This window comes from Grampus griseus (genome assembly GCF_964374135.1).
Source record: "Grampus griseus genome assembly, chromosome: 11".
In the NCBI taxonomy this organism is placed as follows: domain Eukaryota; kingdom Metazoa; phylum Chordata; class Mammalia; order Artiodactyla; family Delphinidae; genus Grampus; species Grampus griseus.
The window spans coordinates 14426829-14453502 of record NC_139005.1 but is presented as its reverse complement, the minus strand read 5'-3'; the positions used below and the strand labels follow the sequence as shown (position 1 = coordinate 14453502).

Sequence of the window (26674 nt, the reverse complement as noted above, 5' to 3'; positions counted from 1 at the left end):
AATTATTTTGAGATATTGAGCCAGTGCGCTTTTAAATATGCAAAATAGAACAGTGGAAACAAAACAGAAACTTCAGAGGGTCCTGACAGTATGGCATTCTCGTCAGCCAATTTCTCCTGCTCCTCTGTTGCTGAGGCTGCTCTTTCAACTTGCTTGTATCATGTTTAATTAGTAGAATTTACAAGATGCTAAAATATGTCTGATTGTATAAGACAGGTTGGCAAGTATTTGGCAGTATAAAAGAAATATGAAATCTAGGAGTGTTTTAATTTCTAGACACCCACTACTGCATATTGTAGTAGGAAGGAATTAGATTCCCAGGTGCTTGGTGCCCTTTTGAATCCTGGCGAGCAATTAGCCCCTGCATTCTCAGACTAGTTCTCAGATGCTGTGCACTGGATTGGGTACCCTGTAATTATACAGACATTCTTATGAGTGCATATGATTTTGATTTGCATTCAAACTGCCTCCAGACTCCGTATCTGTAAAAAAGATCTACTATGGGGACTTACATGCTTGGATCTCTGAATGAATTTTCCGTGTTTCTGAATCTGCACTAGATGCACATTGAAGGTTGCCTCTTGGCCAGAGATGAGAGTCCTGTGCTGTTTCATATGCTGGGCTTCTCACCATCAGCAGGACTTTGCTTTGCTAAATGTCCTATGTAGAAGAATGTGGTTCATTATTAACTGTTTTTCAAAACACCAGGCATACTAATACTAATACTTGTTCTGCCACATTGTTGCATGGTAGTGAGGTGACATCACCAGCACAATTTTTGACAAATTAGGGGGCCCTCATAGGTATTCGTTGAAATTAAATCTGAATTTATAACTAAAATAACAAAAATGATTCTTTGTTTGAGATGTCTACTAATGCATTATCAGTTGATGGCCGAAAAAATATACAAAAAAATCACATCTACTATGTTTTACTGTTATCATGGTGTAGCCTCAGAACTAAATATTTAAAATAAAAATGCCACTGGGAATTCAGATATCCAACCCATAAGGAGTCAGATGTCCCAGCTTACTCAGTGCATAGTCATTCAGATCCTCACTCGCGGGCTCTCTGGATTGAAGATTAGGGCACAGTCTCCCCAGGAGGGACACACAGCCAGTTCTCAGAGGCCTGCTTCTATTTTGCCAGATTACAGGAGGATCTTTACTTATTAATTTACTTATATTGCTTTTATTTTATGAAAAAGCTAATTTCAAATCTACATTAAAACTAAGCTGAATACAAACTCTTAGTGAAGGAGGCCTGGGGGTTCTGTTTACAAAAACGTGGCCACTGTCTTTTGCCCTTAAAACTTCAGGAAGGGCCCTTCAAACGGCTTCGTGTTTGCATGTTTCAGTGCCAGAGGGTAGGAATAGACTCTGGTGTCCACTGTCAGATGTTCACCAGCTACCAGAGCATCACGTCTCTTCAGCAGGTCATTCTTTGGTAAGGAAATTACTTCTGCAAAATCCCCATCTCCTGGCTTTGGCTTAGGCCTTACGTGTCCAGCATCATCTCCATTGATAGTTACTGTCACGGTGTGTGTGGTACAGTTTGACAAACCTGGATCCATACGTACAGGTGGAGAACATTCAGCAGCATCACCCTTATAGCCAGTTTCTTCCTCAAGCTCCCAAAGAGCAGCTGCTTCTGGGCTTTTGTTGTCATCGATGAGACCCACGGGGAATTCAAGGCAGCAGCCCGCCATTGGTGGTCATTGATGAGACCCACGGGGAATTCAAGGCAGCAGCGCGCCATTGGTGGTTGCAACTGCTTCACCAGAACGATACATTGGTAAACTAAGGGTTGTTTGCAGCACTGAGGTAACCACCACCCCATCAGCCGACTGTCCTTACATGGTTGGATGCTTCCCAGTTTCCCAAGTTCTTGTTAGATCAGTAGGATCCCTATAAGTTGTTTTTTTAAGTGTGACCCATTTCAGAAGGATTTTATTTATAATATCTATGTTCAACCTAATAGCAGGTGGGATGTTCAACCCATTAACCCAAGGATTTAACCTTCTCTAAACCCCTAAAGCCTTTTGAAGACCTGGAATTTCATGAGGTTTAAAGACTTTGATCACATGAATTTTGCAGAAGAGTTCATTAATTCTTGCAGCAGGAAAAACTTATTTCTCATTTATACTAATAAGATTTGAAATAAGGAAGGAAAAAGGTTGTATTTCCTTTTCTCATTTTTCTTCAGGTACCACTCAAACTCAGCTAACTGTGAAGACAAAATCTATCTTTTTTTAAATATTCCTAATTCACTTGTAGAAAAATAATAGTGTTGAGGAGCAGAAGAAAACATAAGAGACAGCTAAAATGAACCCCTGGGCTGTGGTAACAGAAGATCTTTCAACAATGTCAGTTCCTCAGGGAAGCCATCCATGATCTCCTAGATTAGGTTACATTCCTTGGTTTATGTTTCCATACAACTGATTAAAGTGACAGCTAGGAGGTGACTTTATGCTCTCAGGGAGGCCTTGGTGTTGCTAAGAGCTGGCCTGACACTCACAGTCAGGCCATGGTGTTCGTCTGCCAAACCTGAACAGTTTCTCATCAGCACACGACAAGGTCACTCTGTGACCACAGTGGATAAGGAGAAAAACAGAACCAGTCTGTAATCATGACAGAGCATCTGACAAAAGCATGAATATTGTCCAAACACAAAAGTGTCAAACAGTCCCTAGGAAACATGAATGACTGTCGGATTTTTCACCTACTTCCTTGAACCCTCTCCCAAATCATCTGACACAAGCCTGAATCCAACAGTAAGTCCTTTCCAACACCCCTTCACTGAGACACCCCATGGTTCTTCATTTGTGTGTCTCCCTCATTGCAATGAAGAATCGACCTACTGTGTGTGTTTCTGGTGGTCTTTGGCTGGAAGGCATTAACATAAACCTGGACTCTTCCTTTTGTTACTCTCATTACCTTGTAGTGATTAGTGACAGTAAAGTTTTATGTTGTTAATTTTGACCTTTACTTTTTTTCTGCTTCTGGTTGTTTAGAGCCTCAAATAGAAAACATGCAGAGTACAATCTAGACTTACCCTGACTTTTGTTTGGGGGATGGTGACCACGGGAGGCCACTGATGCTGATTGCTGAGACATAAAATTGCCCTATTTTTGGAAAGAAGAGTGGAGAAACTCCCTGTAGCTGTATAAAGGAGGTATTTATTTTAATTTTGGGTAGGGGGGCGTGTATGGTGTTTTTGAGGGATGCAGACACATGCACCCTAGATGGTGCCTCGAGGGGTTCCACTCAAAACCTTTATGCAAATTTCAGGGGTTATTTGGGAGCCACAATGGCAAAAAGCTCATGTTGTGGATTAGGATCCAGAAAATGGAATCGCTTACATTTAGTGAAGCCCTTATGGGCTTGAACAATGAACATTTTATTGGGAGAATATATGACCTGGATTCCATTTTTCTGGAGTTATTAAAAGTCCATCTCTTTGGATAGTGCATAAGCTTTTGTTGAATTACATTTCTTTCAAAGTAATAACCCTCTGGAAATATTTGTACCATCAAAGAAAACATTCTTATGATGCATTCTGGATTCTTAGGCCATGAAGTTTGAGCCCTCTGTAGTATTCAGAGTTAAGCTTTTTTTACCAGCCACTAGAAATTTTCATTTAAAACATCCAAGGGGTAGATTAAAGTGGAATTTGAGCTTATGAGAGATTGGTCTTCTCCGTGTCTTGCATTCTTACACACCAGCTGAGCACGTGGTGGTGATGGTGGTAGTGGTGGGAGTTGGTGTTAAATTCCTTAAAAACCTACACATTTTCAGGGACTGGTGCCCTCTTTAATTCCCATCTGTATACAATTTAACTTTCACACTTTCAGTCACTATTCCTATTCTTCTCCCAGAACAGTCCCTTTTCTAACATGAGAGTTCCACCTCTGCAATGTTAGCAGTGCCTAACATGTGCCTGATATTAAACAGAAATTAGGGAATTCCCTGGAAGTTCAGTGGTTAGGACTCCCCACTTTCACTGCTGAGGGCCCGACCGGGTCGAGGAGCTAAGATCCAGCAAGCTGCACGGCAGAGCCTAAATAAATACATAAACAAACAAATAGAAAATAGCCTAAATCCTTGCAGCAATCTTACATTTTATTGTTAATGTAACAGGCTCAGAAACATTGAGTTGCCTAAGGTCTATAGTAAATGACAGAAACACAGTTATTGACCCAAGGCAATCAGGAAAAAAAAAAGTTGATTAAGTTACACAATATAAAAAAATTAGCTCAAATGGATATTAGACTTAAATGTTGAATGATAGTGTTTACCAGTTTATTTGCTGTTTTTTGTGGAGGGATCGACCTTTGGAGTTTCCTACTCCATCATTTTTGCTGATGTCATTTTCCACCAATATTATTAACATATTCAATTAGTATAATACTTTTATTACAATGAATGAACCAATATTGCTACATTATTATTAACTGAAGTCCCTACTTTATTCACATTTCCTTACCTTTTACCTAATGTCACTTTTCTGTTCCTGGGTCCCATCTACGATTCACATTACACTTACTAGTCATATTTCCCGAGGCTGCTCTAGGTTGTGACAGTTTCTCACACATTCTTTGCTTGTGATGAACTTGATGGTTTTGAGAACTACTAGTCATGTATTTGGTAGAATGTCTGTCAGTTGGGTTTGAATAATGCTTTTCTCATGATTAGACCAAGGCTACAAGTTTTTGGAAGGAAGACCTCAGAGGTAAAGTGCCACTTTCATAAATCTTATCAAAGGTGCATTCTATCGACATGACTTTTCACTGTTGATATGGACGTTTATTACCTGATTGAAGTAGAGTTTGTCAAGTTTCTCCTCTGTAAAGTTCTGTTTTCCCTGCTTTTCATGCCATACTCTTCGGGAGGAAGAGTCTCTGTGTGCAGCCCACACTTAAAGAGTTGGTAGTTACCTTTTACCTTCTAGAAGGCAGAGTGTCTATATAAATTGTTTGGAATTCTTCTCCGTGGTAGAGTCAAACCTCACCCCCCCCATTTATTTATTTAATCAGTCATTTATATCAGTATGGGTTTATGGATAACTATTTTATACTTTGAATTACAATCTAATGCTCCTTTCCCAACTTGGTCCAGCCTTGATCAGTGAGAGCTCTTCAGTTGGCACCTGTGTCCTAGGGAATATTTTTTGCCCCATCACTTCATTTGCTTTACTTGAAGGATCACTGGCAGCATATTCCTTACCTGAAGTTGCAGTTGACATATGTGAACAGTTAGAGTCTAGCGATAATTAATATTTTTGTCATCTGATCTTCAAAACACTTTCATATCTCACTTTTAAAACTTCCCAAGTCTTGAATAGTATTTTCTTCAGTTAAAGTCTTTTTTTCTGATGACGTGAAATTAGGCTTTGGTATTTTTTCCCCTCTTATTGTTTCCATATTCTTTTCAGGTCATTTGAGCTGTATTTCTGACTTTTTATTTAGCTTCATCTTTTGGTCTCTTTACTTCCATAGCTCACAGAGGATAACATTGTTTCCTGGACCTGAGTGCCTTTTTTACTTTTCCTTTCCCTTTGCTGTCTGGCCCAGGCATTTGTTTTTCTTTCTACTCTCAAAGTTTTGTCTTGAGAAAGATGAAGTCGGTGAATTCTATGTTTGTTCCACATCCCTTGTTCAAACAAGCCTTGACCATCTTGATCCTCTCGAGTAGGTTAGTCCCACCTCAAAGATAATATTCCTTTCAGACCAACGTTTGCTCCATACCAAGTCTTGACCTGTAACCATCCTGTCTGATTTCCCTTCAGTAAGTCCTCTCTTTGTTTCATTTTCCCTTAGAGTACCAGTTCCAGAGATTTTCCAAATATGTTTCCCTAGACCCCCTTGGCCATACTTCTGTTCCTTTGAAAGTTACATAATAATTCTTGGAGTCTTTTACACCTGTTTTCCTGGGTTTCCCTCTCAAATATGACCAGATTTTCTTAATCACTTAATCACTCTGTCAGTTTTTAAGGGATGATTTCCCAGTTGTTCTTACAAAATGCTGCTGCTTTATGAGGGATCTTTTAAAATTTTTCTAATTTTAGTTCTCTCCAGGATGTCATTATACCTGCTCTCCAAGGCCTTTACTCTTTTTATCTGATTGATTTTTTTAGGTACCGTCCTCCCTTCTGAACTAGTAACAACTGAAATGTATTGCCCTTTTCTGTTACCTTTTTCAAGAGAAACTGGATTTAAGTCCATCACCTTTTTAACTTTGTAGTTCTTTCTCCTGGCTCTTAACATCTCATTTCCCCTTCATATCTGCCCAGCTTATGTTGTAAGATCCCAACATTTCTTTCAAGGAAATATCATTCTCATTACTACTCTGTTTGACGTCTTTTATTTTATTTTCCTTCTTCTACTGCTTTTGTTCTGATGGTAAGAAATTCCAGTTCCTTCTTGATTCCTGGGGTAAATCAGAATTTCAGAGCCAGAGGCTGATGGGCACAGACCTTTAAATTGCTTTCCCAGTTTTGGGGCATTTAATAATCTCAGTCAGTTATATTTTGACCTCAGCCTAGGAAGAGGGCATATTCTCTTTATAAAAAGAATCCCCATTCTTTTTGATTTAAATATTAATAAAATCCACATCCCTTCTATGAGTGGGGGTATGGTTCAAACCTCCAAACTCTAATAATTAGTTTCTTTAATTTTCAAATGCAGAGCCTCCTTGAGACTGTGTTGTTTCTGTAACTGAAGGCTGTGGACATGACACACGAATTCAAGTTTGGTCTGGTTTCCTCCACTGCTGTTAACCCTAAGGTCACTTCAAAATAACACACACACACACACACACACGCACACAGTTTGAGAAAGTTGATAGTAGGCAAGCATACATGTCTCTGGAGTTAAGAAGTTTAAGCTTTAACTTTACTAGAGCTTGTAGCACACTTTGAATTCAGCCACTGTTCCAGATTTCTGGCCTAGTTGTTTTGAGATGTAGCTGAGAAATCCATTAAAAAAAGCAGCCGATTTTTTTTAATCACCTAATGCCTAAAAAGCTTATTTAAGAAAATTTTAAAAGGGTTATCTTTTTCTTATAGTCTAATTTGTTCTAAGGACTAAACCTTACGAGGTCTGTACTCATTAATGCCTAAGGTTTAATGTTACATCCCTTTAATGATAAAAAGCAGTCAGTTGGTGCAATCTAAGTCATTATAACCAGGGTTAATAAATCCACCTGGCCCATTCTTACCAAAGCCTAAGGTCTAAGCAGTGTCTCTTGGTCTGCTGAAACTTCTGTGTTAATGCTGTGCTTGCCCCAACATTTTTTTAGAAGAAAAAGCATTAGTTAGGTTTAATTGGTTTATCTAAAATATATTGACAGCATATAGGATCCTATGCTAAGAAATAAAATATATCTTTTTTGTGACATGTGTTACAATATGAGAGTTAAAGTTGCTGGGTAATTGCTTTAATCACTAGAATTTCTCCCATGTGCTATTAAGTCTTCACTGTGGGCCTTGATAATGTGTCAATAGTGGTAGCTCTTCAATAATCCATTTCCTCTGGGAATCAAGTCCTGACCTTCAACCATATTTGCTAGAAATGAGTCTGTCACCACAACCCCTTAATTGTTTGATAGCAGTAGCCACATCATATCTGTGATCCTCAGTTTCTTTTAGCCTGTGATTTTTGAGATGTCTTAATTTTCTGTGGAAGTTTCTCAGGGATTTTGAAGATGAGAATGGAGGGGCGGGGATTGATGGGGTGACCAACTGTCCAATGCTTCCAGTCTCTCACATCTGCTTAACTTAAAAATCTCCCCTCCTCTCCGGATGTGTGTGTATACATTCCATTCAAGAACTCATCTGAGTGGAAAGTTTATGCTGCTAGGAGACATTTGAATGTTACTACTCTGTAAAATTGTAATAATCTCCCCTTTCCCCATCTTATTAGACTTCTTATAAAAAGCAAATGAAGTATAGATATAAAAAGGCTAAAAGAGCTGTAAAACATGATATGAATGAGAGTTAAGACTAGGAGCCTTGTTTTTGTTCACCGGTGTGTCATTCAATCATTTGTTCAGGTATTAATTTATAAAGGCTTATTGAGCATCTACTACATACCAGATATTTGTCAGGGCTGGAACAACAAAACAAATGAAGATTCAGTGTTAAATTCGTTTGGTAGGGCTACCGAAACAAAGTACCACAAACTGGGTGACTTAAACAACAGAAATTTTTTTGTCTCACAGTTCTGGAGGCTAAAAGTCTGAAATTAAGGGGTTAGTTCCTTCTGACCATCTGTTCCATTCATCTCTCCTAGCTTTGGCTAGTTTGCTGGTGTTCCTTGGCTTATAGATGTGTCACTTCAATCTCTATGTCATGTTTTCATAGGGTGTTCCCTCTAGGTTCGGGTCTGTGTCCAAATTTCCTCCTTTCATAAGGACACGAGTCATATTGGATTAGGAGCCCACTCTACTCTAGTATGACCTCATCTTAACTAACTACATCTACAGTGACCCTATTTCCAAATAAAGTCACATTTTGAGGTTACAGGTGGTTAGGACTTATAAATTTGGAGGACACAGTTCAATCCATAACACCTACATACCATCTGCCTAAATTTAAAAGTTATAAATAAAGCTAAGAAGCCATTAAATACAACATGATTTGTTCTCCTTCATAAACACCTGGAAGGACAGCTTTTAATTGAGAATTCTTGGATGTCTTGGAGATCCACGTTGGATTATGGTGACCTAAAGAGGGCTGTCTCCTCTCCTGGAGCGCTCTATATGCCCTGCTTTCTCTTCCCACCCCTGGGCCCTTCCTGCACTGTCAGTGGCCTCCTGCACGCTTGTGGACGTCCCAGCTGACACATTCGAGCTGCATGCATATACACTGCAAGCAGCCTGCCCTCGGCCACCACTGGAGCCTAGGCATTGTTCTCCCTGGTGGTGGTGTCTGACTTCAGGTCAGCGAACCCTTAGAAGGCCTGCAAACGCTGTTCAGGCAGGGAACTCAGCGGTCATGTGTACCTAGAATGTGGTCTAGAATAAGGCCTTTGGGTGTGGCTGAGTCACAGCTGGAGGAAGTAGGATTCTCCAAGGAGAGGGCACCAGGGCAAGGACTCCTCTTGCCTGGATCCAATGCTGTACTGTCAGTGAACGAAACTTCCTTAGAGCCTTGTGTTTTAGTGAAAGAATACTAAACATAAATAATACACAAAATAAATCAGTAAACCATATAGAATGTTCAAAGGTGATAAGTATATAAGAAAAAAAAGTAGAGCAGAGTGGGAAGGATCTGGCATGTGTCTGGGGACAGGGCAGGCTACAATATGACACAGAGTGGTCCAGGCAGGCCTGTCAGAGATGGAAACATTTGACCAAGACTTGAAAGAGGTGAGAGAATAGGCAAGTGGATGTATGGGACAAAAGCACATTTTGGAAAGAAGGAGCTGTCTGATAAAGATTTCAGGGAAGAAGCATGCCTGGAATGAATGTTCAGGGAATGGAAAGGAGGCCACTGTTTCTTGAGTGTTTTGAGTATAGGAGGATATAATGGGAGTTAAAATCAGAGAGGTGGCTGATGGGAGGCCAGATCACATCGGGCTTTTTAGGTTATTTTAAAGGTTTGCGCTTTTACTCTGGCAGTAGAAGCCCCTGCAGTGTTTTGAGCAGAAGAGAGACAAGATCACTCCAATTTCTGTGTTGAGAATAGACAGTATGGAGGGCAGGGTAAACAGAAACAAGGAGAAGGTAATTGTAGTAATTTGGGACAAATTTAATAGGAGTACCTTGAACCAGAGAGGAAGCAGATGGAGAGTGGTAAGTGGTTGGATTTGGGAAAAGTTTTGAAGGCAGAGCTACAGGAGTTTCTTATGGGCTGAATTATACTCAGAGAATGAGCAAGGAAGTGGGTATCAAGGATGACTTCAAGATTTTTGCTATTTAAAACTGATCAGGAGTCTAGTTTTAAACATACTGAGCTTGAGATAATAGATATTCGAGGGGGATGCTGTGTAGGTAGTCGGATATGGAACTCTAGAATTTGGGAAGGGTTCTGGGCTGGAGTTATTATTTTTAAATGATATTTATTTTAATGATATTGTTTTCTTTCTAATTTTACAAGCAAAACATGTTATTGTGGACAACTAGAAGTACATAGAAGTATGAAAATTAACAATCACCCGTAATCCCCAACCCACAGAGATAACCACTGTTAACATTTTGATGTATTTCCTTTTAGTGTCTACATACTTTTTTCAAGTTGAGGTGTAATTGACCTAGATCTCTACATTAGTTCCAGGTGCACAACATAGTGATTCGATCAATACTTCTGTACATTACAGAACGATCCCCATGATATGTTTAGTTATCATCTGTCACTATACAGAGGTATTATAATTGGCTATATTCCTCATGCTGTACATTTCATACCCGTGACTCATCTATCGTGTGACTGGAAGTTTGTACCTTTTAATCTCCCTCACCTCTTTCATTCTTCCCACAACTTCCTCCCCTCTGGTAACTGCCTGTTTGCTCTGTTTTTATGAGTTTGTTCTGTTTTGTTACGTTTGTTTGTTCATTTTCTTTGTTAGATTCCACATGTAAGTGAAAATCACACGGTATGGTATTTGTCTTTCTCTGTCTGACCTATTTTACTTAGTATAATACCCTCCAGGTCCATCCATGTTGTTGCAAATGGCAAGATTTCATTATTTTTCTAGACTGAGTCATATTCCGTTGTAGGTATACACCACATCTTCTTTATTCATTCTCTGATTGGGCACCTAGGTTATTTCCGTATCTTGATTATTGTAAATAATGCTGAAATAAACATAGGGGTGCATATATCTTTTCTAATCAGTGTTTTTGTTTTCTCTGGAAAATACCCAGACGTGGAATTGATGGATTGTGTAGTTCTATTTTTAATTTTTTGAGGAACCTCCATACTGTTTTCCATAGTGACTGCACCAATTTACATTCCCACCAACAGTCTATGAAGGTTCCCTTTTTCCACATCCTTGCCCACACTTGTTATTTGTTGTCTTTTTGATAGCAACTATTCTGACACGTGTGAGGTGATACCCCTTTGTGGTTTTAATTTGAATTTCCCTGATGATTAGTGATGTTGAGCATCTTTTCATGTGTCTTTTGCCTATCTCTATGTCTTCTTGGGAAAAACGTCTTTAAAAAAGTTCTTCTGACCATTTTTTAAATGGGTTGTTTGTTTTTATGATGTTGAGTTGTATGTGTTCTTTGTATATTTTGGATTTTAACCCCTTATCAGATATATCATTTGCAAATATCTTCTCCCATTCAGTAGGTGGCCTTTTTGTTCTGTTGATAGTTCCTTCACTGTGAAAAACTTTTTAATTTGATGTAGTCCCATTTGTTTACTTTTGCTTTTGTTTCCTTTGCCTCAGGAGACAGATTCAAAACAGTGAGCCTAAGACCAATGTCAAAGAGCATACTACCTATGTTTTCTTCTAGGATATTTATGGTTTTAGGTCTTATACTAAGTCTTTAATCCATTTTGAGTTTATCCTTGTACATGGTATGAGAAAGTAGTCCAGCTTGATTCTTTTGCATGTGGCTATCCAGTTTTCCCAACACCACTTATTGAAGAGGCTGTCTTTTCCCCATTGTATGTTCTTGCCTTCTTCATTGTAGATTAATTGCCCGTATAAGTGTGGGTTCATTTCAGGGCTCTCTATTCTGTTCCATTGATTGATGTGGGGGTTTTTTTGGTTTGTTTTTTTGAGTCACTACTACCATACTATTTTGATTACTGTAGCTTTGTAGAACACGATACCTCCAGCTTTGTTCTTTTTTCTCAAGATTATTTTGGCTACTCAAGGTCTTTTATGTTTCCAAACAAGTTTTAAAATTATTTATTCTACTTCTGTGAAAAATGCCATTGGTATTTTGATAGGAATTGCATTGAATCTGTAGATTGCTTTGGGTAATATGGTTATTTTAACAATATTAAATCTTCCAATCCATGAGCACAATATATTTTTCCATTTGTTTGTGTCATCTTCACTTTCTTTCATCAATATCATATTGTTTTCTGAGTACAGGTCTTTTACATCCTTGGTAAGATTTAGTCCTTGGTATTTTATTATTTTGATGCAATTGAAAATGGGATTGTCTTCTTAATTTCTCTTTCTGATAGTTCATTGTTAGTGTATAGAAATGCAACAGATCTCTATGTTAATTTTGTATTCTGCAACTTTAGAGAATCCATTGATGAGTTCTAATAGTTTTTTGATGGTATCTTTAGGATTTTCAATATACAGTATCATCTTAACTGCAAACAGTCACAGTTTTACTTCTTTCTTTCCAATTTGGATTCCTTTTATTTCTTTGTCTTTTCTGATTAGTTGTGGCTAGGACTTCCAATATTATGTTGAATAAAATGGTGAGAATGGGCATCCTTGTCTTGTTCCTGATCTTAGAAAAAATGCTTTCAGCTTTTACTGTAATGTTGGCTGTGGGCTTGTCATATATGGTCTTTATTATGTTGAGGTATGTTTCCTCTATACCCACTTTGTTGAACGTTTTTTTTTATCATAAATGGACGTTGAATTGTGTCAAAAGCTTTTTCCACATCTACTGAGATGATCATATGATTTTTATTCCTCAGTTTGTTAATGTGGTGTGTACCACATTGATTGAGTTCCACTACTCTGTCTTCCAGTTCATTGATTCGTGCCTGTGTATCATGTAATCTACTGTTGATTCCTCCTAGTGTATTTTTTGTTTCAATTATGGTATTCTTCAGTTCTGTTTAGTGTTTTACATTTTCTAACTCTTTGTTGAAATTCTTACTGTGTTCATCCATTCTTCACTTGAGTTGTTTATAATCATTACCTTGAACTCTTTATTGGGTTGATTGCTTATCTCTACTTCACTTGGCTCTTCTTCTAAGGTTTTATCTTGTTCCCTCATTTCAAAAATATTCCTCTGCCACCTCACTTTGTCTGACTCTCTGTTTTATTTCTACAGATTCGGTACGTCAGATATATTTCCTGGTCTTGGAAAAGTGGCCTTATGTAGGAGACATCCTATTGGGTCCAGAAGCACATTCCCCTCTATCACCAGAGCTATATACTCTAGGAGTGCCCCCTGTGAGGGCTGAATGGGCCCTTCTGTTGTTGTGGGGCCACCTACTGTGAGAGTTTTTGTGGGCATGACTGGCCCCCAGCCTGGTTGGTGCCAGCTCTGCCTAGTGCAGTGGCTGCCAGCTGCTGGTGGGTGGGCCCAGGTCCTGGTGCTAATAAGCTAGAGGAAGTACTCCAAAATGGCTCTTGCCAGCACCAGTGTCCTTGTGATAGTACAGACTCTCAAAGGCTGCCACCAGCATCTATGTCCCCAGGATGAGTTCCAGTTATAGCTTGCCTTTCCAGGAGGCTTTCCAAGATCAACTGGTAGGTCTGACCTGGGATCCTTTCAAATCACTGCTTCAGCTCTAGGCCTCAGGGCATGTGAGAGTTTGTGTGGGCCCTTTAAGAGCAAAGTCTCTTTCCTACAGCCCTTCAGTTCTCCTGAATACAGTCCTGCTGGCCTTCAAAGTCAGATGTTTTGGGGGACTCATCTTCCCAGTGCAGGGCCCCTGGTCTGGGGAGCTTGATGTGGGGCTCAGACTCTTTGATCTTTGGAGGGAATGTCTACAACTGTGATTATCCTCCCACTTGTGGGTCACCTACCCATGGGTGTGGGTGTTGAGTATACTGTGTGTCCATTCCTCCTATTCATCTCATTGTGATTCCTTCTTTATATCTCTAGTTATAGATATTTTCTGCGAGTCTTCAGATTGTTCTCATGAATAGTTGCTCTGTATGTGGTTATAATTTTGGTGTGCCTGTGAGAGGAGTTGAGTTCACAGTCTACCTACTCCACTATTTTGGCCACTCCTTGGGCTGAAGTTATAAAACTGGGAAACTGGGAATACTCAGCATACAGATGATATTTAAAGCCATCAAAATAGATGAGGTCACTAAGGAGTGAAAGCTGATGGAGAAGAGGACCAAGGAGTAAGTCCTGGACACTCCAACACTGCAGACTGTGGAAAAGGGGATCCTCCTTCACAGAAGACTGAGAAGGAGGGACTGATGTTATATAGAAGGAAAGCACAAAAGGGTGTTGTGTTCTGGAAGCCAAATGAAGAGTGTTGAGAAAGAGAGTTATTGATTGTGTCAAATACTGCTGATAGGTAAGCCCAGATCAGGGCTGGAAATTGACCTTTGGATTTAGCTATGTGGAGGTCAGAAGGGACCTTGACAAAAGCAGTTTTGTTGAAGTGTTTGGGACAAACACCTGCTTGGAATGGTCTGAGAGAAAATGAGAGGAGAGAAACTGGAGGCAGAGATTAGAGACAACAATTTTGAAGAGTTTTGCTATAAAGAAGATCAGGCCAATTGGATGAGTATTTGGAAAGGAGATGGAGGTGCCAAGAAGTTTTTTATGATGGTTGTACCATCATGTAACCATGTAACATCATGGTTGTGTGCCGAAGTGAATTATCCAGTAGAGAATAAAGAAATGATGCTTTTGAATAGAGGAGAGTTTCAGTAATGTTTGTGAGTAGGTGAGAGGGGCTGGGATCAAATGTACAAGTTGAGAGATTGGTTTTGGGTAGAAGCTTGGTCATTTTTCCACGATAGTAAGTAGGAAGGAGGAACATGGAATCTGCTGGGCAGGTAGATGTGCTAGTGGAATATGTAGAGGTTTTCTTTTGACTGATTCCAGTTTCCAAGTGAAGTAGGAAACAAAGTAATCAGCTGAGAGTGAGGATTACAGTAGAGGGTGATGAGGTTTCAGCAGAAAGAAGGGTGTGGAATCACTATCTGTTAGAAAAGGGAGAGTGAGTGGACCTGAAACATAGAACCATTGCCCAGAGCATTATGGCTTACTTGACTCACATGATCATGTGTTTGAAACGAGACTACATCAACCCATACCAGGCACTGAAATATTTTCAATGAATAAGTGTAGTCTTTTATATGTTTACATCGTTATGCAGATAACCATATAAAAAGAGCTTAAATTACTTTTTTATCGACATACAGGAAAACACTGAGTAAAGCAAGAGTTTTAGTAATTTAATTGGAAGAAATTTTTAAAAAACAATTTGATTCTCTTAAAGAATGTGGCATAGTGCCTTGAGTTATACCTACTTTGCAGGTGGAAATCTGCAGGATTGTTTACTCTGGTCATGATGAATATGAAAGTAGGTTCAGAAGTAAGAAAACTTTTTGTTGTGCAGAGAATAGGTTTTGATCAGAGGGGAGACCTGCAGAGTGAGATCTTTGAATTAGCGGATAATGAAGTTTAAAATGTGGTAATGCCTCTGTTTGGGTGAAATCCAGTGATGATGAATTGATTGGTGCTGAAGAGGGTGAAAAACTACAAAGTTTCTTCCAAAAATTGGATTTAAGAATTTCAGGCATTTATGTTTGTTTCTTCTGACAGAAATTAATACAGCATTCTTCTAGAGCTTACTAATCCCCTCAGTAAATAAGATTATAAGTGGATATGTAGGTATATATATTTAATTCAAATTTAAAAAATTTGTTACATATATACTTAGGTGTTGAAGTAATTGATAAGATTTATTTATTTGCTTGTCTTTTTTTGGAAAATACATTTAAAGTATTGCTTTTAACTGTAGGCACATAAAACGTGAACACGTTTGATTTAAAAGACCCATTAAATGTCCTTTTTTTATTTTATACATTGAATTTTACACAATCAATTGGAAAAAAGGTTCTAAGAAAACAATGAAACACAGGTAGAGAATAACTAACTATAAAAGACTGATTCTGATTTATTTTCTTTGTGTCCTTAGTACACCATCATGCTACCTTTTTTTTTTTTTTTAATTTATTTATTTTTGGCTGCGCTGGGTCTTTGTTGCTGCGAGAGGGCTTTCTCTAGTTGCTGCAAGCGGGGGCTACTCTTCATCGCGGTGTGTGGGTTTCTCATTGCGGTGGCTTCTCTTTGCGGAGCACAGGCTCCAGACACGCGGGCTTCAGTAACTGTGGCGCATGGGTTTAGTTGCTCCGTGGCATGTGGGATCTTCCCGGACCACGGATCAAACCTGTGTCCCCTGCATTGGCAGGTGGATTCTTAACCACTGCGCCGCCAGGGAAGTCCCCACCATGCTATCTTTGATAACAGAAATGTCCTGATCTTGTGCTAGAGAGGCCCCAAAGTGAAAGAACTACGAGTAATGAATGCGTATGTTCATAGCAATGCTTAAATTATACTGTTGCCTAGTGGATACCATTTTTCTTCCTTGAGTGGGACACTACAGAGTTGGATATTAATTGCTCCTACAAAGGTGGTTTTGCTCTTTACAATAAGCATTAAGACATGTCCTTGGAGCTCTGTGACTTCATCATATACTACCTAAAAAGGGAGAGAATAAAAATCAGATACGCTTAAATGCATCTTTTAAAAAATACTGCTTTTAGCAAAAATATTTGCACACTGATATCTTGTACCTTGGAATGGATACGTTAATGTTAGAATCTTTCATTTCTAACTCTAATTCTGAAGAGCTAAAGGTTCTGCTAACGTAAAGGAGTTTAACGACAGAATATTTCTCTAAGAAGCTTAGAATTTACTCTGATTGCATTAAAAATTGTCTATCCCAAATTTAATAAGACTGTAAATCATTCTCTAGGAATAAATTTAAATACCTGTCACCTTTCAACTGTCCTTGGATTTACTGTGCAACATGGGACCTTGAACACTGTCTTTCTTTGTTGAAGGCTAATGAGGAAAGCAGACCAATCTCCATGATTTCCGTGTGTTAATTTAATGTAGTACAGTATTTCCTTCTACATGTGAAGCAGTCGCTCTATGGTTACTTTATTTAAAATTGTTTAATTTTTAGTTATGAAAATATATGCTCATTAACTAAAATATGGGGATGAAACAAAAAAAGAATAAAAAAGAAAGGAAAAATTTCTATTTCTACCATTAGGAGATAATCATTTTGATGTGTTTTTTGTTTTCTATATATAATTGCTTTTTAAGTATCTGAGCGGTAATTATGTTGTGTGTATAGTTTTGTGTTTTTCTCTTTTTCACTTACTAGTCATGTAACTATTTTTAAAAAAGAGAGGTGTTCAACTGTCTTTTATAACATCCAAGAAATAAGTCACAGGCATTACCACTGGGTGCCTGCAGTGGTAAAGAAGCTTTAAAAGTGTAGTACTATCAATCAAGAAATTAGTTATACATCAAAGGAGGGGAGAGCTGTGTATAGATCCAACATGGTTGCCAAGGAAACTCCTTATAACACATTTGGAGGAGTTTCTTATGATGATACAAACATGCTTGCTTTTTACAGCTAAACTACAAGATAGACAGAAGCGTCCTCTATATATGCAAAAAAGAATCAGAGGAAACAAACTGAGAGGAAAGGCCTTGGACTCCACTGCGAGGCCTGTTCAGTGTGTATGGATGCAATTTCTAGCCCATCGTACTGCATTTGCCTACCATTTGTGAACCCATCAATTTATCAATGAAATTCCATTCAATATCAATCTATCTGTTAGCTGCTCAGAACAATGATTTACTTATCAAGTAAATAATAATTCAATCAAGGGAATGAGATACAATATAATATGCTAATCCAGTCTACCATGCTTCGTGTGACATCTCCTGGCTACCGACTCTTCCAGAATCCTGCTCCCATTCCAGACAGGAGGTTACCTTTTAAATTTCTAGGAAAGCTTATTCAAATTATTCCATTTAACTTATTGAGTTCCTCTGGATAGTAAAGGATTTTAAGGGCTGCCTTAAAAATTTCAAAAGCCTACCAATGTAATTCATCTTTCATCGCAAAGGGATGCTCAGCGTGGACTCCGTGAACCACTCTTGTCTCCTGAACGCTTATCTTCCCAGGACTTCAGAGTAAGCTCCTTTCCTTTTCTCTACAGTGGTTATTTTGAACTGTCTAAATTATCCTCCATTTTCCTCCCCACAACACGTTCAGCAGATGAACTTACCTCCTATTTTACAGAGAAAGTAGACGAAAGGGCCCTCGAAGTGTTAGTGTGTGTGAAGAAAAATGGAATAATTCTAAGCATTAGGCCTTTGGAAAAGTCTGGTTTAAGAACTCTGTGAATCATATAAATTAGTGCTAAAGATGTAACTTTCTAAGAAACATATCAGTATCAATGATTCATATTTATATAAATCTGTTGTCAACTCCAGTTCTTCCTCCATTTACAATGGGGTTACATCCTGATAAACCTATGGTAAATTGAAAATACTGTAGCCGAAAATGCATTTAATATACCTAACCCACCAAACATCATAGCTTAGCCTAACTACCTTAAACGTGCTCAGAATGTCTCATGTAATTTATTGAATACTGTACTGAAAGTGAAAAACAGAATGGTTGTCTGGGTACCAAATGGTTGTAAGCGTATTGGCTGTTTACTCTTGTGATTGCGTGGCTGACTGGGAGCTGTGGCTCAGCATCAGGAAGGAGTATCCTACCTGGGAAAAAAGCAAAATTCAAAACTTGAAGTATGGTTTCTACTGAATGTATATCTCTTTTGCACCATCGTAAAGTAAAAAAAGTTTCAGGTTGAGCCATCCTAAGTTGGGGGCCATCTGAATGTGTTTTCACATTCGAATATGGTGATAATATTTACCTTCTGGCGTTGTGAGAAAGAATAAATGAGATAATGAATATAAGCCTTATTAGAAAGCCTGATACACAGTAAACACTAATGAATTACAGCTGAAAAAGGTCCATCAAATACACAAAAAAAGAACAGCTGTTTCTTGGTATTTTGCCTTCCCTGACTGGAGATAACAGCTGTACACAATATTGAGTGTCCCAGGTATTTAACAAGCTGAAGTTCTTTAATAAATGACAGGAATTAATTGCCTTCCTGGTTAAAATACAAACATTTGAACTCCTAAGTGTATATTGCTTTATGGATTTTTTTCCCTGTGCTTCATTATGCAAAAGCTATTTTCCTGAAAGTGACTGAGGTTTTATAAACATGTAATCATTGTACATTATAGAAGATATATATGTATCTGTTCTAATTGCTTTACTGCATCCATAATGTTGTTTAAAAAAAATAAGTGTTTTCTTCCAATGCAATGAATAATTAGTGGGTAATGCTAGAGAAGTACTCAGATGATTATATTCTTTGAGTCTTTTCACCAAATGATTTAAATGTATTCTGCCTTAACATAAACAGAACCGAAAATGCACAGCTCTTTTAATTTCCCTTTATAATACTTTTTACCCATAGGCATGTGTCAAGTCTTCATTGCCTTCTGACAAACATTGAATTTGTAGGTCTGAAATTGTCACATCAAGTAGAAAAACACTGTTTAGGGTAATTTAATTAAGTAGGATAATATCTAAGAAAGGACTACAATGTAAACTATTATATATAGAATGGATAAACAATAAGGTCCTACTGTATAGTACAGGGGACTATATTCAATATCATGTGATAAACCATAATGGAAAAGAATATAAAAAAAAAGAACGTCTACATGTGTATAACTGAGTCACTTTGCTGTACAGCAGAGATTCGCAGAACATTGTAAACTGGCTATACTTCAATAGAAAAAAAGAAAGGAATACAATGTACAACATACATTGACTATAACAATATAATTCTGTTTTAAAATAGAATCTGTATTTCTAATGAATCATTAAAAAAATAATGGTTCGGGCTTCCCTGGTGGCGTGGCATGTGGGATCTTCCCGGACCGGGGCACGAACCCATGTCCCCTGCAATAGCAGGTGGACTCTCAACCACTGCGCCACCAGGGAAGCCCTGAACTATTGTTTTCGAAACAATTTTAAATGTGTTCAGTGTATAAACACTGTGTGTCCAAGCTACAAGTATGTGCAGATGGAGAAAAGTATTGCATTGATTTCTAATCAATGGGCCATGAATGTGTGAGGACTCAGAATTATTGCAAGCCGTGAGACAATTTATGGACACAGCAAGCATCATAAAATAATCTCCACACATGTGCATTTACTACCGGTTTTTATAGTACATATAGCTTGAGATAAATAAAACACAAATTTATTTAAACTCCTGGATTGTTAGTGGCTTTTCATCATTATGTGTTTCCTTAGATACAAATGCTGAAGTACAGCATGCAGTCTGAGAAGTTTCTTGATATTGATGTAGGGGGGGTCTTATGCCCAGAACGTATGGAAACTAGGGATATATAGTTGGGAGGTATATACCTCTAGCTGTTGACATCATGACAAATAATAAAATGTCAAAATATATTTCCATACTAAAGTATCTATTATTTGAATATATATAAATGTTTGATAGTTTTACATTTTATACATGTACACATAAAGTGTCATTTATAAAACTATCCCAAATATTTAATCCCACAAATCTTTTTAGAAGTAGCTAAGTTTCAAAGATACCAAGAAAGCTAAGACATTTTCCTTGTCCTCAAGAAGTTTTCAATGTACTAGAAGAAAAAAGTCTGTGTAGGAATAAATAAGAGATGGTAAATGTGGCGTAAGAGACAGGGAAGAGAGACTGGTTCACAGAGTCCATATTTGAGGTAAATCTCAAAGTTGGCAGAGAAGGGCAGGAGGGTGAACAGCTACATGAGCTCTATCACAGAGGTCACAGGGATTATTCAGGGAATGACAAGCTGTCTGATGTGACTTGAGAATATGACTAAGTATGGGGCAATGGAAGGGCATGAGCAAACAAACGTTCCTTATTTTTGTCAAAGGTGCAAAAGACATTTAACATAGGAAGAATTGCTTTTTCAATAAATGGTGCTGAAATAACTGGCATTCATAGGCAAAAAAAGTGAACCTCAACCTAAACCTCACACTTTGTTCAAAAATCAACTAAAAATGAATAATGGACTTAGATGTAAAATGTAAAACTATAAAACATTTAGAAAAAATATAGGAGAAAATCTTTAGAACTTAGTGCTAGGTGAAGAGTTCTTAGACTTGCCACCAAATATGCAGTCTACAAAAGAAAAAAAAATTGATAAACTGGGTTTCATCAAAATTGAAAATTTTTACTCTGTGAAAAACCATGAGAAAAGGAGGAAAAGTCAGACTACAGACTGGGAGAAAATATTTGCAAACCACACATCTGACAAAGGACCGTTATCCATAGTGTATAAAGAATCTCAAAAGTCAACAGTAAAAATGAGTAAAAATGCAAACTATCTAATTAGAAAATGAACAAAGGCATGAAGAGACATTTCATGAAAGAGGGTATGCAGATGGTAAATAAGCACATGAAGAAAATTCAGCATCATTAGCTACTGGATAAATGCAAATTAAAACCACAATGAGCTATCACTCTATACCTTTCAAAAGAACTAAAATTAAATATAGTGATAACACTAAATGCTGGCAAAGATGTAGAGAAATTGGCACAAACATTGCTGGTGGGAGTGTAAAATGGTATAGAAAAGGAGTTTGACAGTCTCTTGAAAAACTATGTACAGCATTACCATATACCCTAGTAATTACATCTTGAGCATTTGCTTAGAGAAATTACAACTTATGTTTACACAAAAACCTATATATCAATGTGCACAGCAGCTTTTTTTTTTTTTTTTTTTGGCGGTACGTGGGTTTCTCACTGCTGTGGCCTCTCCCGTCGCGGAGCACAGGCTCCGGACGCGCAGGCTCAGTGGCCATGGCTCACGGGCCCAGCCGCTCCACAGCATGTGGGATCTTCCTGGACCAGGGCACGAACCTGTGTCCCCTGCATCGGCAGGCAGACTCTCAACCACTGCGCCACCAGGGAAGCCAGCACAGCAGCTTTGTGTGCAATAGCCCCAAGCCAGAAATAACCCAGATGTCCTTTAATTGGTAAACAGTTAAAGAAACTGTCATACCTCCATGCCATGACTACTACTTAGCAGTGAAAATGAACAAACTATTCATACATGCAGCTACTTGGATGGATCTCTAGGGAACTATGGTAAGTGAAAATGTAACAAACTGTATGATTCCATTTACGTAACATTTGAAATGACAAAGTTAGAGAGATAGAGAATAGATTAATAGTTGCCAGGGTTTGGGGATGGGGCGTTAGAGGGAGAAGAGTGTCTGCAGCTATAACAGGGTAGCGCCAGGAATCACCGTGATGTAATGTTCTGTACCTTGACTGTGGGGATGATCACACAAACCTACACGTGTGATATAAATGCACAGAACTAAACGTGCACACATATACATAAGAACACATGTAAAGCTGGAGAAATCGGAATAGGGACAGTGGATCGTATCAATGTCAATTTCCTGGTAGTGATATTGTCAGTAGTCAGGCAAAGTGTTACCATTGCAGGAAAGTGGTTGAAAGGTATTTGAATTCTCTATATATTATTTCTTCCAACTGCTTGTGAATCTACAATTACCTCAAAACAAAAATTTTTTTGAAAAAGTATATAAGGATGATATTGCTCCAGAGACAGCTCAGGAGAATTACTGAGTCAAATTTGAAAGGCTGTGAATGCCACACTTGGGATTTTGGATATTATTCAGTAGGCAATAAGGAACATTTGAAAAAAGTTAGGTAGGAGAATAATATGAGTAGTTTTTGACACCTTAGATAGAAATTTGAATGATTTAATTGAAAAACACAAGATAGGAGGCTCTTATATTAGCCAAAGTTGCAAGGCCTTCAAAGAAGTAGCGATGGGACACAGAGGAGAAGATGGATTGAAGAGGCAGGTGGCTGCACAAGTAGAACTGACAAAACTTGGGGATTAACTGGACTTGTGAGTGAGGGAGAGGGTGATGTCATTAGAAAGTTTCTTCCGAGGAGATGGCAAACAGAGGAGGAAAGCCTGATTTAAAAGTGCGTAGGAGGCATCCTAAAGGGGCTCTTAATAATCAGGTAGAAGTACAGGTTTAAAGCTTGGGAGAGAAGCCAGGGCTTGAGGAATAAATTCAGATGCAACCTACAACTGATAAATGAAAATCTGTAGATACATAAGATACTTCTGAGTGTACATATCAAGAGATGAGGGTAGGTCATGGAACTCCAGCAAATAAATATTTTCAGAGGAAGAATGGCAATGAAGGAAAATGAGAGAGTGGTTAGAGAAGACAGAAGGGAATTAAGAAAAGGTAGAACTCAATGAATAAGTCCAAAAGAGAAAAACAAATACTGTATAATATTGCTTATATGTGGAATCTAGAAAAATGGTACAGATGAACTTATTTGCAACGCAGAAATAGAGACACTGATGTAGAGAACAAACATATGGACACCAAGCGGAGTAAGGACAGGTGGGTGAACTGGGAGACTGGGACTGACATGTATACACTACTATGTATAAAATAGATAACTAATGAGAACCTACACAGGGAACTCTACTCAGTGCTCTGTGGTGACCTAAATGGGAAGGAAATCCAAAAAATAGGGGATATATGTAATACCTATAGCTGATTCACTTTGCTGTACAGCAGAAACTAATACAACACTGTAAAGCAACTATACTCCAATAAAAATTATGTTGATTAAAAAAAGGGAAAAGGTAGAACTTAAGAAGCAAAATGGAGGTGTAAAGAAAGAGGAAGCAGTTAACAGTGCTGCCATCTAACTGTTCTGGAGAGGCGAGCCTGATGGCTCATTGGATTGAGCAATTAGGAGTCTTTTGATGCCATTTGAATAAAACAGCATCAGTCAAGGTCAGAATCCACATTGCAAAGGATTAAAGGGTGAGAAGGAAGTGATGAACTGAGAGCAGGAAATGTGTTAATTTTGCAAAAGTTTGGAGGTGATAGCGAGGGAAAGAAAATTTGGATGCTTTAGAAAGGCTGACTTGAAGAGTTTGTTTTGTTTTTTTAAGATTTCTGAGTTGAGGATCCAGTGGATGAGACAGCCTTAAGAAAAGGTGAGCAAATAATTAAGTGAGCAAGGTACAGAGGAGATGGGAAAGGATGGAATCAAGAGAATAAATGTAGGGTTTGCCTTAGAAAGAATTAGGGGATCAGATGTTCAAATCATATACTACAAATGAATTAGAGAGCTATATATAATATAAATTACTTCAATATAATTTGTACTTCTTTATATTTTTCAGTTTTTCAAAAGAGATTTTATAAAGTTTATTGCTATACACAGGTTAGACTATGATAAAGTTATTAGGTAAGGAAAACCAGGTAAAGAAAAACTTGTTAGAGAAAATAAGGTAGAGTCAGGGATGTTAGTAGGTGAAACAAATGCTGTAAAGTCTTGGGCTCTCGCTGGAGGCTAGCCACAATTTGAAACTTGGTTCATAAGCACTTTGAAAGCAGTATCTGTATTTTCCAGTTCCTATAGCATCAAGAACTGTGATCGGCAGACAGTGGCTATTTTGGGAAATGACTTCCCTTTATGGAATAATGCTGCCAATTACTGTAAATTTTCCATATTTGGTTAAACTGAAAAATGGTAAGAAAAATACAAAACGACTGGACAAGAGTTGACTCATACTTACAATTTCATTGTAAGTGGGGTCGGTACATTTTGGAACAGATTTTGTTTTCCTCCTCCGAACTGCACTGGGATATGATAAAAGATAAAATTCAACATGTGCACTGGGCGTGGAGCCATCTGGGAGATGCTGCAAAGGAAAACGGTTGTAAATATTAATGTGCATCACTATTATAGAAAACAAGTACACAGCTACTAAATATCTAGACCAAAGGCAGGATCAAGATTTATTATAGTCACTGTTTATCAGAAAATAAGAGAACAATCAAAAGAAATACATCATTGCTCAAAAATAATCCCAAAATACAGTTTAAAAGAGTAAAACTGTCCATCTTAAATTAAGTGTTGTATCAGAGAACTACATTTAAAAGTCCATTAAATGTGATTGGCTCTAGCTTTTTATAGTAAAAACTAAATTTGCATTTTTTTATTGGAGTATAATTGCTTTACAATGTTGTGTTAGTTTCTGCTGTACAATGAAGTGAATCAGCTATATGTATATATATATCCCCTCTCTCTTGGACCTCCCTCCCACCCATCTAGGTCATCACATAGCACCGAGCTAAGCTTCCTGTGCTTTATAGCATGTTCCCACTAGCTAAATTTGCATTTTTGACAGAAATGGTCAAGAGATGAATATAACCCACAGGCAGAGACAGAAACTGAGTGCCTCAGGAGACTGTACACCACTTGAAAATAAATAATTCAAGTTTAGCACATGAGATGTAGCATTTAATGACATGTAAATGCATATTATATAATATCACATTTTCAAACAGAAAAATATCAATTAGACCTACAAGTTTAACATACTTATAAGACTTTAGAGTTATAATAATTTTATTATCTAAATTATCCTAAAATATATTGGATAATCCTTTTACAGTTGTGTTCTGTGGGGCTCCCAAAGTTGCCTAAGTTGCTGCCTGATGGGTAGATCAATGATGCCAAATGAGTAGATCTCTGGACCCCCTCTCTCTAGTTTATCCTAACACCCCTGCTCCCCTATCATGGTTTCAGAATGTCTCTCTTCCTTTTCAACTTTTTTCTTATGGATATTTTTATTTCTTAATAAATTTGAAGAATGAGTACACTGTTTTAAAAATTTGGAAACCACTGTACTTCAGAGAAATGGGTTCTAGCTTTGTGACCAAATGGAGAACAAATTGTACTAAAAAACTATGCATATCTAGTTTGATAAAATGAGAAATGCTTGTGTAATTTATATTTAAGTGGATGATTTGAAAGTCACAATTGAGGAATTAAATGGTTCTCTTGGTGAATACATTCTAACTATTAAATCAGTAATTTCCAACAAATATTTTTATATTCTGAATCACAGCGCCATTCACATGTAAACATCCAGTGACACCCCCAATGTCGTTAGCTTTAATTTTATATCTTTCTTTGGCATTCAGAAAAGCATATTGGAAAGTAAGAAAACGTGACATATATTATTAGAGGACTTTTATTCCGTTCTAATTTACATGGTAAAAATTATGTCATTAGGAAAGTCTGGCTCTTTATTATTATTCGCAAATTAGATAAAATACATCTGGCCACACCCACATGTCAAAACGCTAAGACTGTCAAACCTGCTGCTTTAGATGGTGCTCAAGGTATCCCTGTCCCACGTGAAACCCTCCCCCAGGAGGAGCTCTGAAATGTATCAATGGCACAATGGAATTTTCTGTGATACAGAAAAAAAACATTGCTATTAATATTTGAGAGTTGATTTGTGTGTGTGTGTGAGAAAAATGAAGGGAGAAAAGTGTTTTTGCTCTGTGTAATTCTCTCTCTTTTCTACCATTGGGCACTGGGCTTGAGGATACCATACCTATAATCATTGTATGTTTCATCTTAGTGGTTAGAATCATGGTTCTGGAAAAGGACTTTTTGGTTGCAGTCTGGGCCTCCAAATTTCCCAACTATGTGGCTTTTGGTAGATAACTTTTCTGTGGATCAGTTTCCTAACCTGTTAAATGAGGATAAAGGTGATATCTGTCTCAAAGCATTCAAAAAATTAAATAAACCATGTAATGTGAGTATAATGCCTGAAATAGAGTAAGATTCAATAAATGCTTGTTACTATTTTTATTTTCTATAAATTGAACAAGAATACACTGCATGCATTGATTGGACAAGATATGCCTAATGTACTATGACATTTATGAGCAGGGATTCTCAGTCTTGGCACTAGTGGCATTTGGG

The 26674-nt window shown here is 37.8% G+C and overlaps 2 protein-coding genes across 5 annotated transcripts in view; both read right to left on the bottom strand.

Moving 5' to 3' along the window:
• Nucleotides 1-1299: 1299 nt before the first annotated feature.
• LOC309829972 (ADP-sugar pyrophosphatase-like) lies at nucleotides 1300-1708 on the bottom strand (the record flags this gene model as incomplete). Its single annotated transcript, XM_082666219.1, has 1 exon — nucleotides 1300-1708. One exon carries the CDS (start codon nucleotides 1706-1708, stop codon nucleotides 1307-1309), a length of 402 nt encoding a protein of 133 aa, XP_082522345.1. The 3' UTR covers nucleotides 1300-1306.
• A 13926-nt stretch (nucleotides 1709-15634) lies between these two features.
• The window catches only part of PIK3C2G (phosphatidylinositol-4-phosphate 3-kinase catalytic subunit type 2 gamma), a gene marked incomplete at its 5' end in the record, with an annotated part of 329467 nt that continues 318427 nt past the window's right edge, over nucleotides 15635-26674 (bottom strand). For all 4 annotated transcript variants that reach the window (XM_082666092.1, XM_082666091.1, XM_082666093.1 and 1 more), the window contains 2 exons: nucleotides 15635-16385; nucleotides 24468-24593. In XM_082666092.1, the coding sequence (XP_082522218.1) occupies nucleotides 16233-16385; nucleotides 24468-24593 (279 nt within the window). In that variant the 3' untranslated portion in view covers nucleotides 15635-16232. The remainder of the gene's footprint in view (nucleotides 16386-24467; nucleotides 24594-26674) is intronic.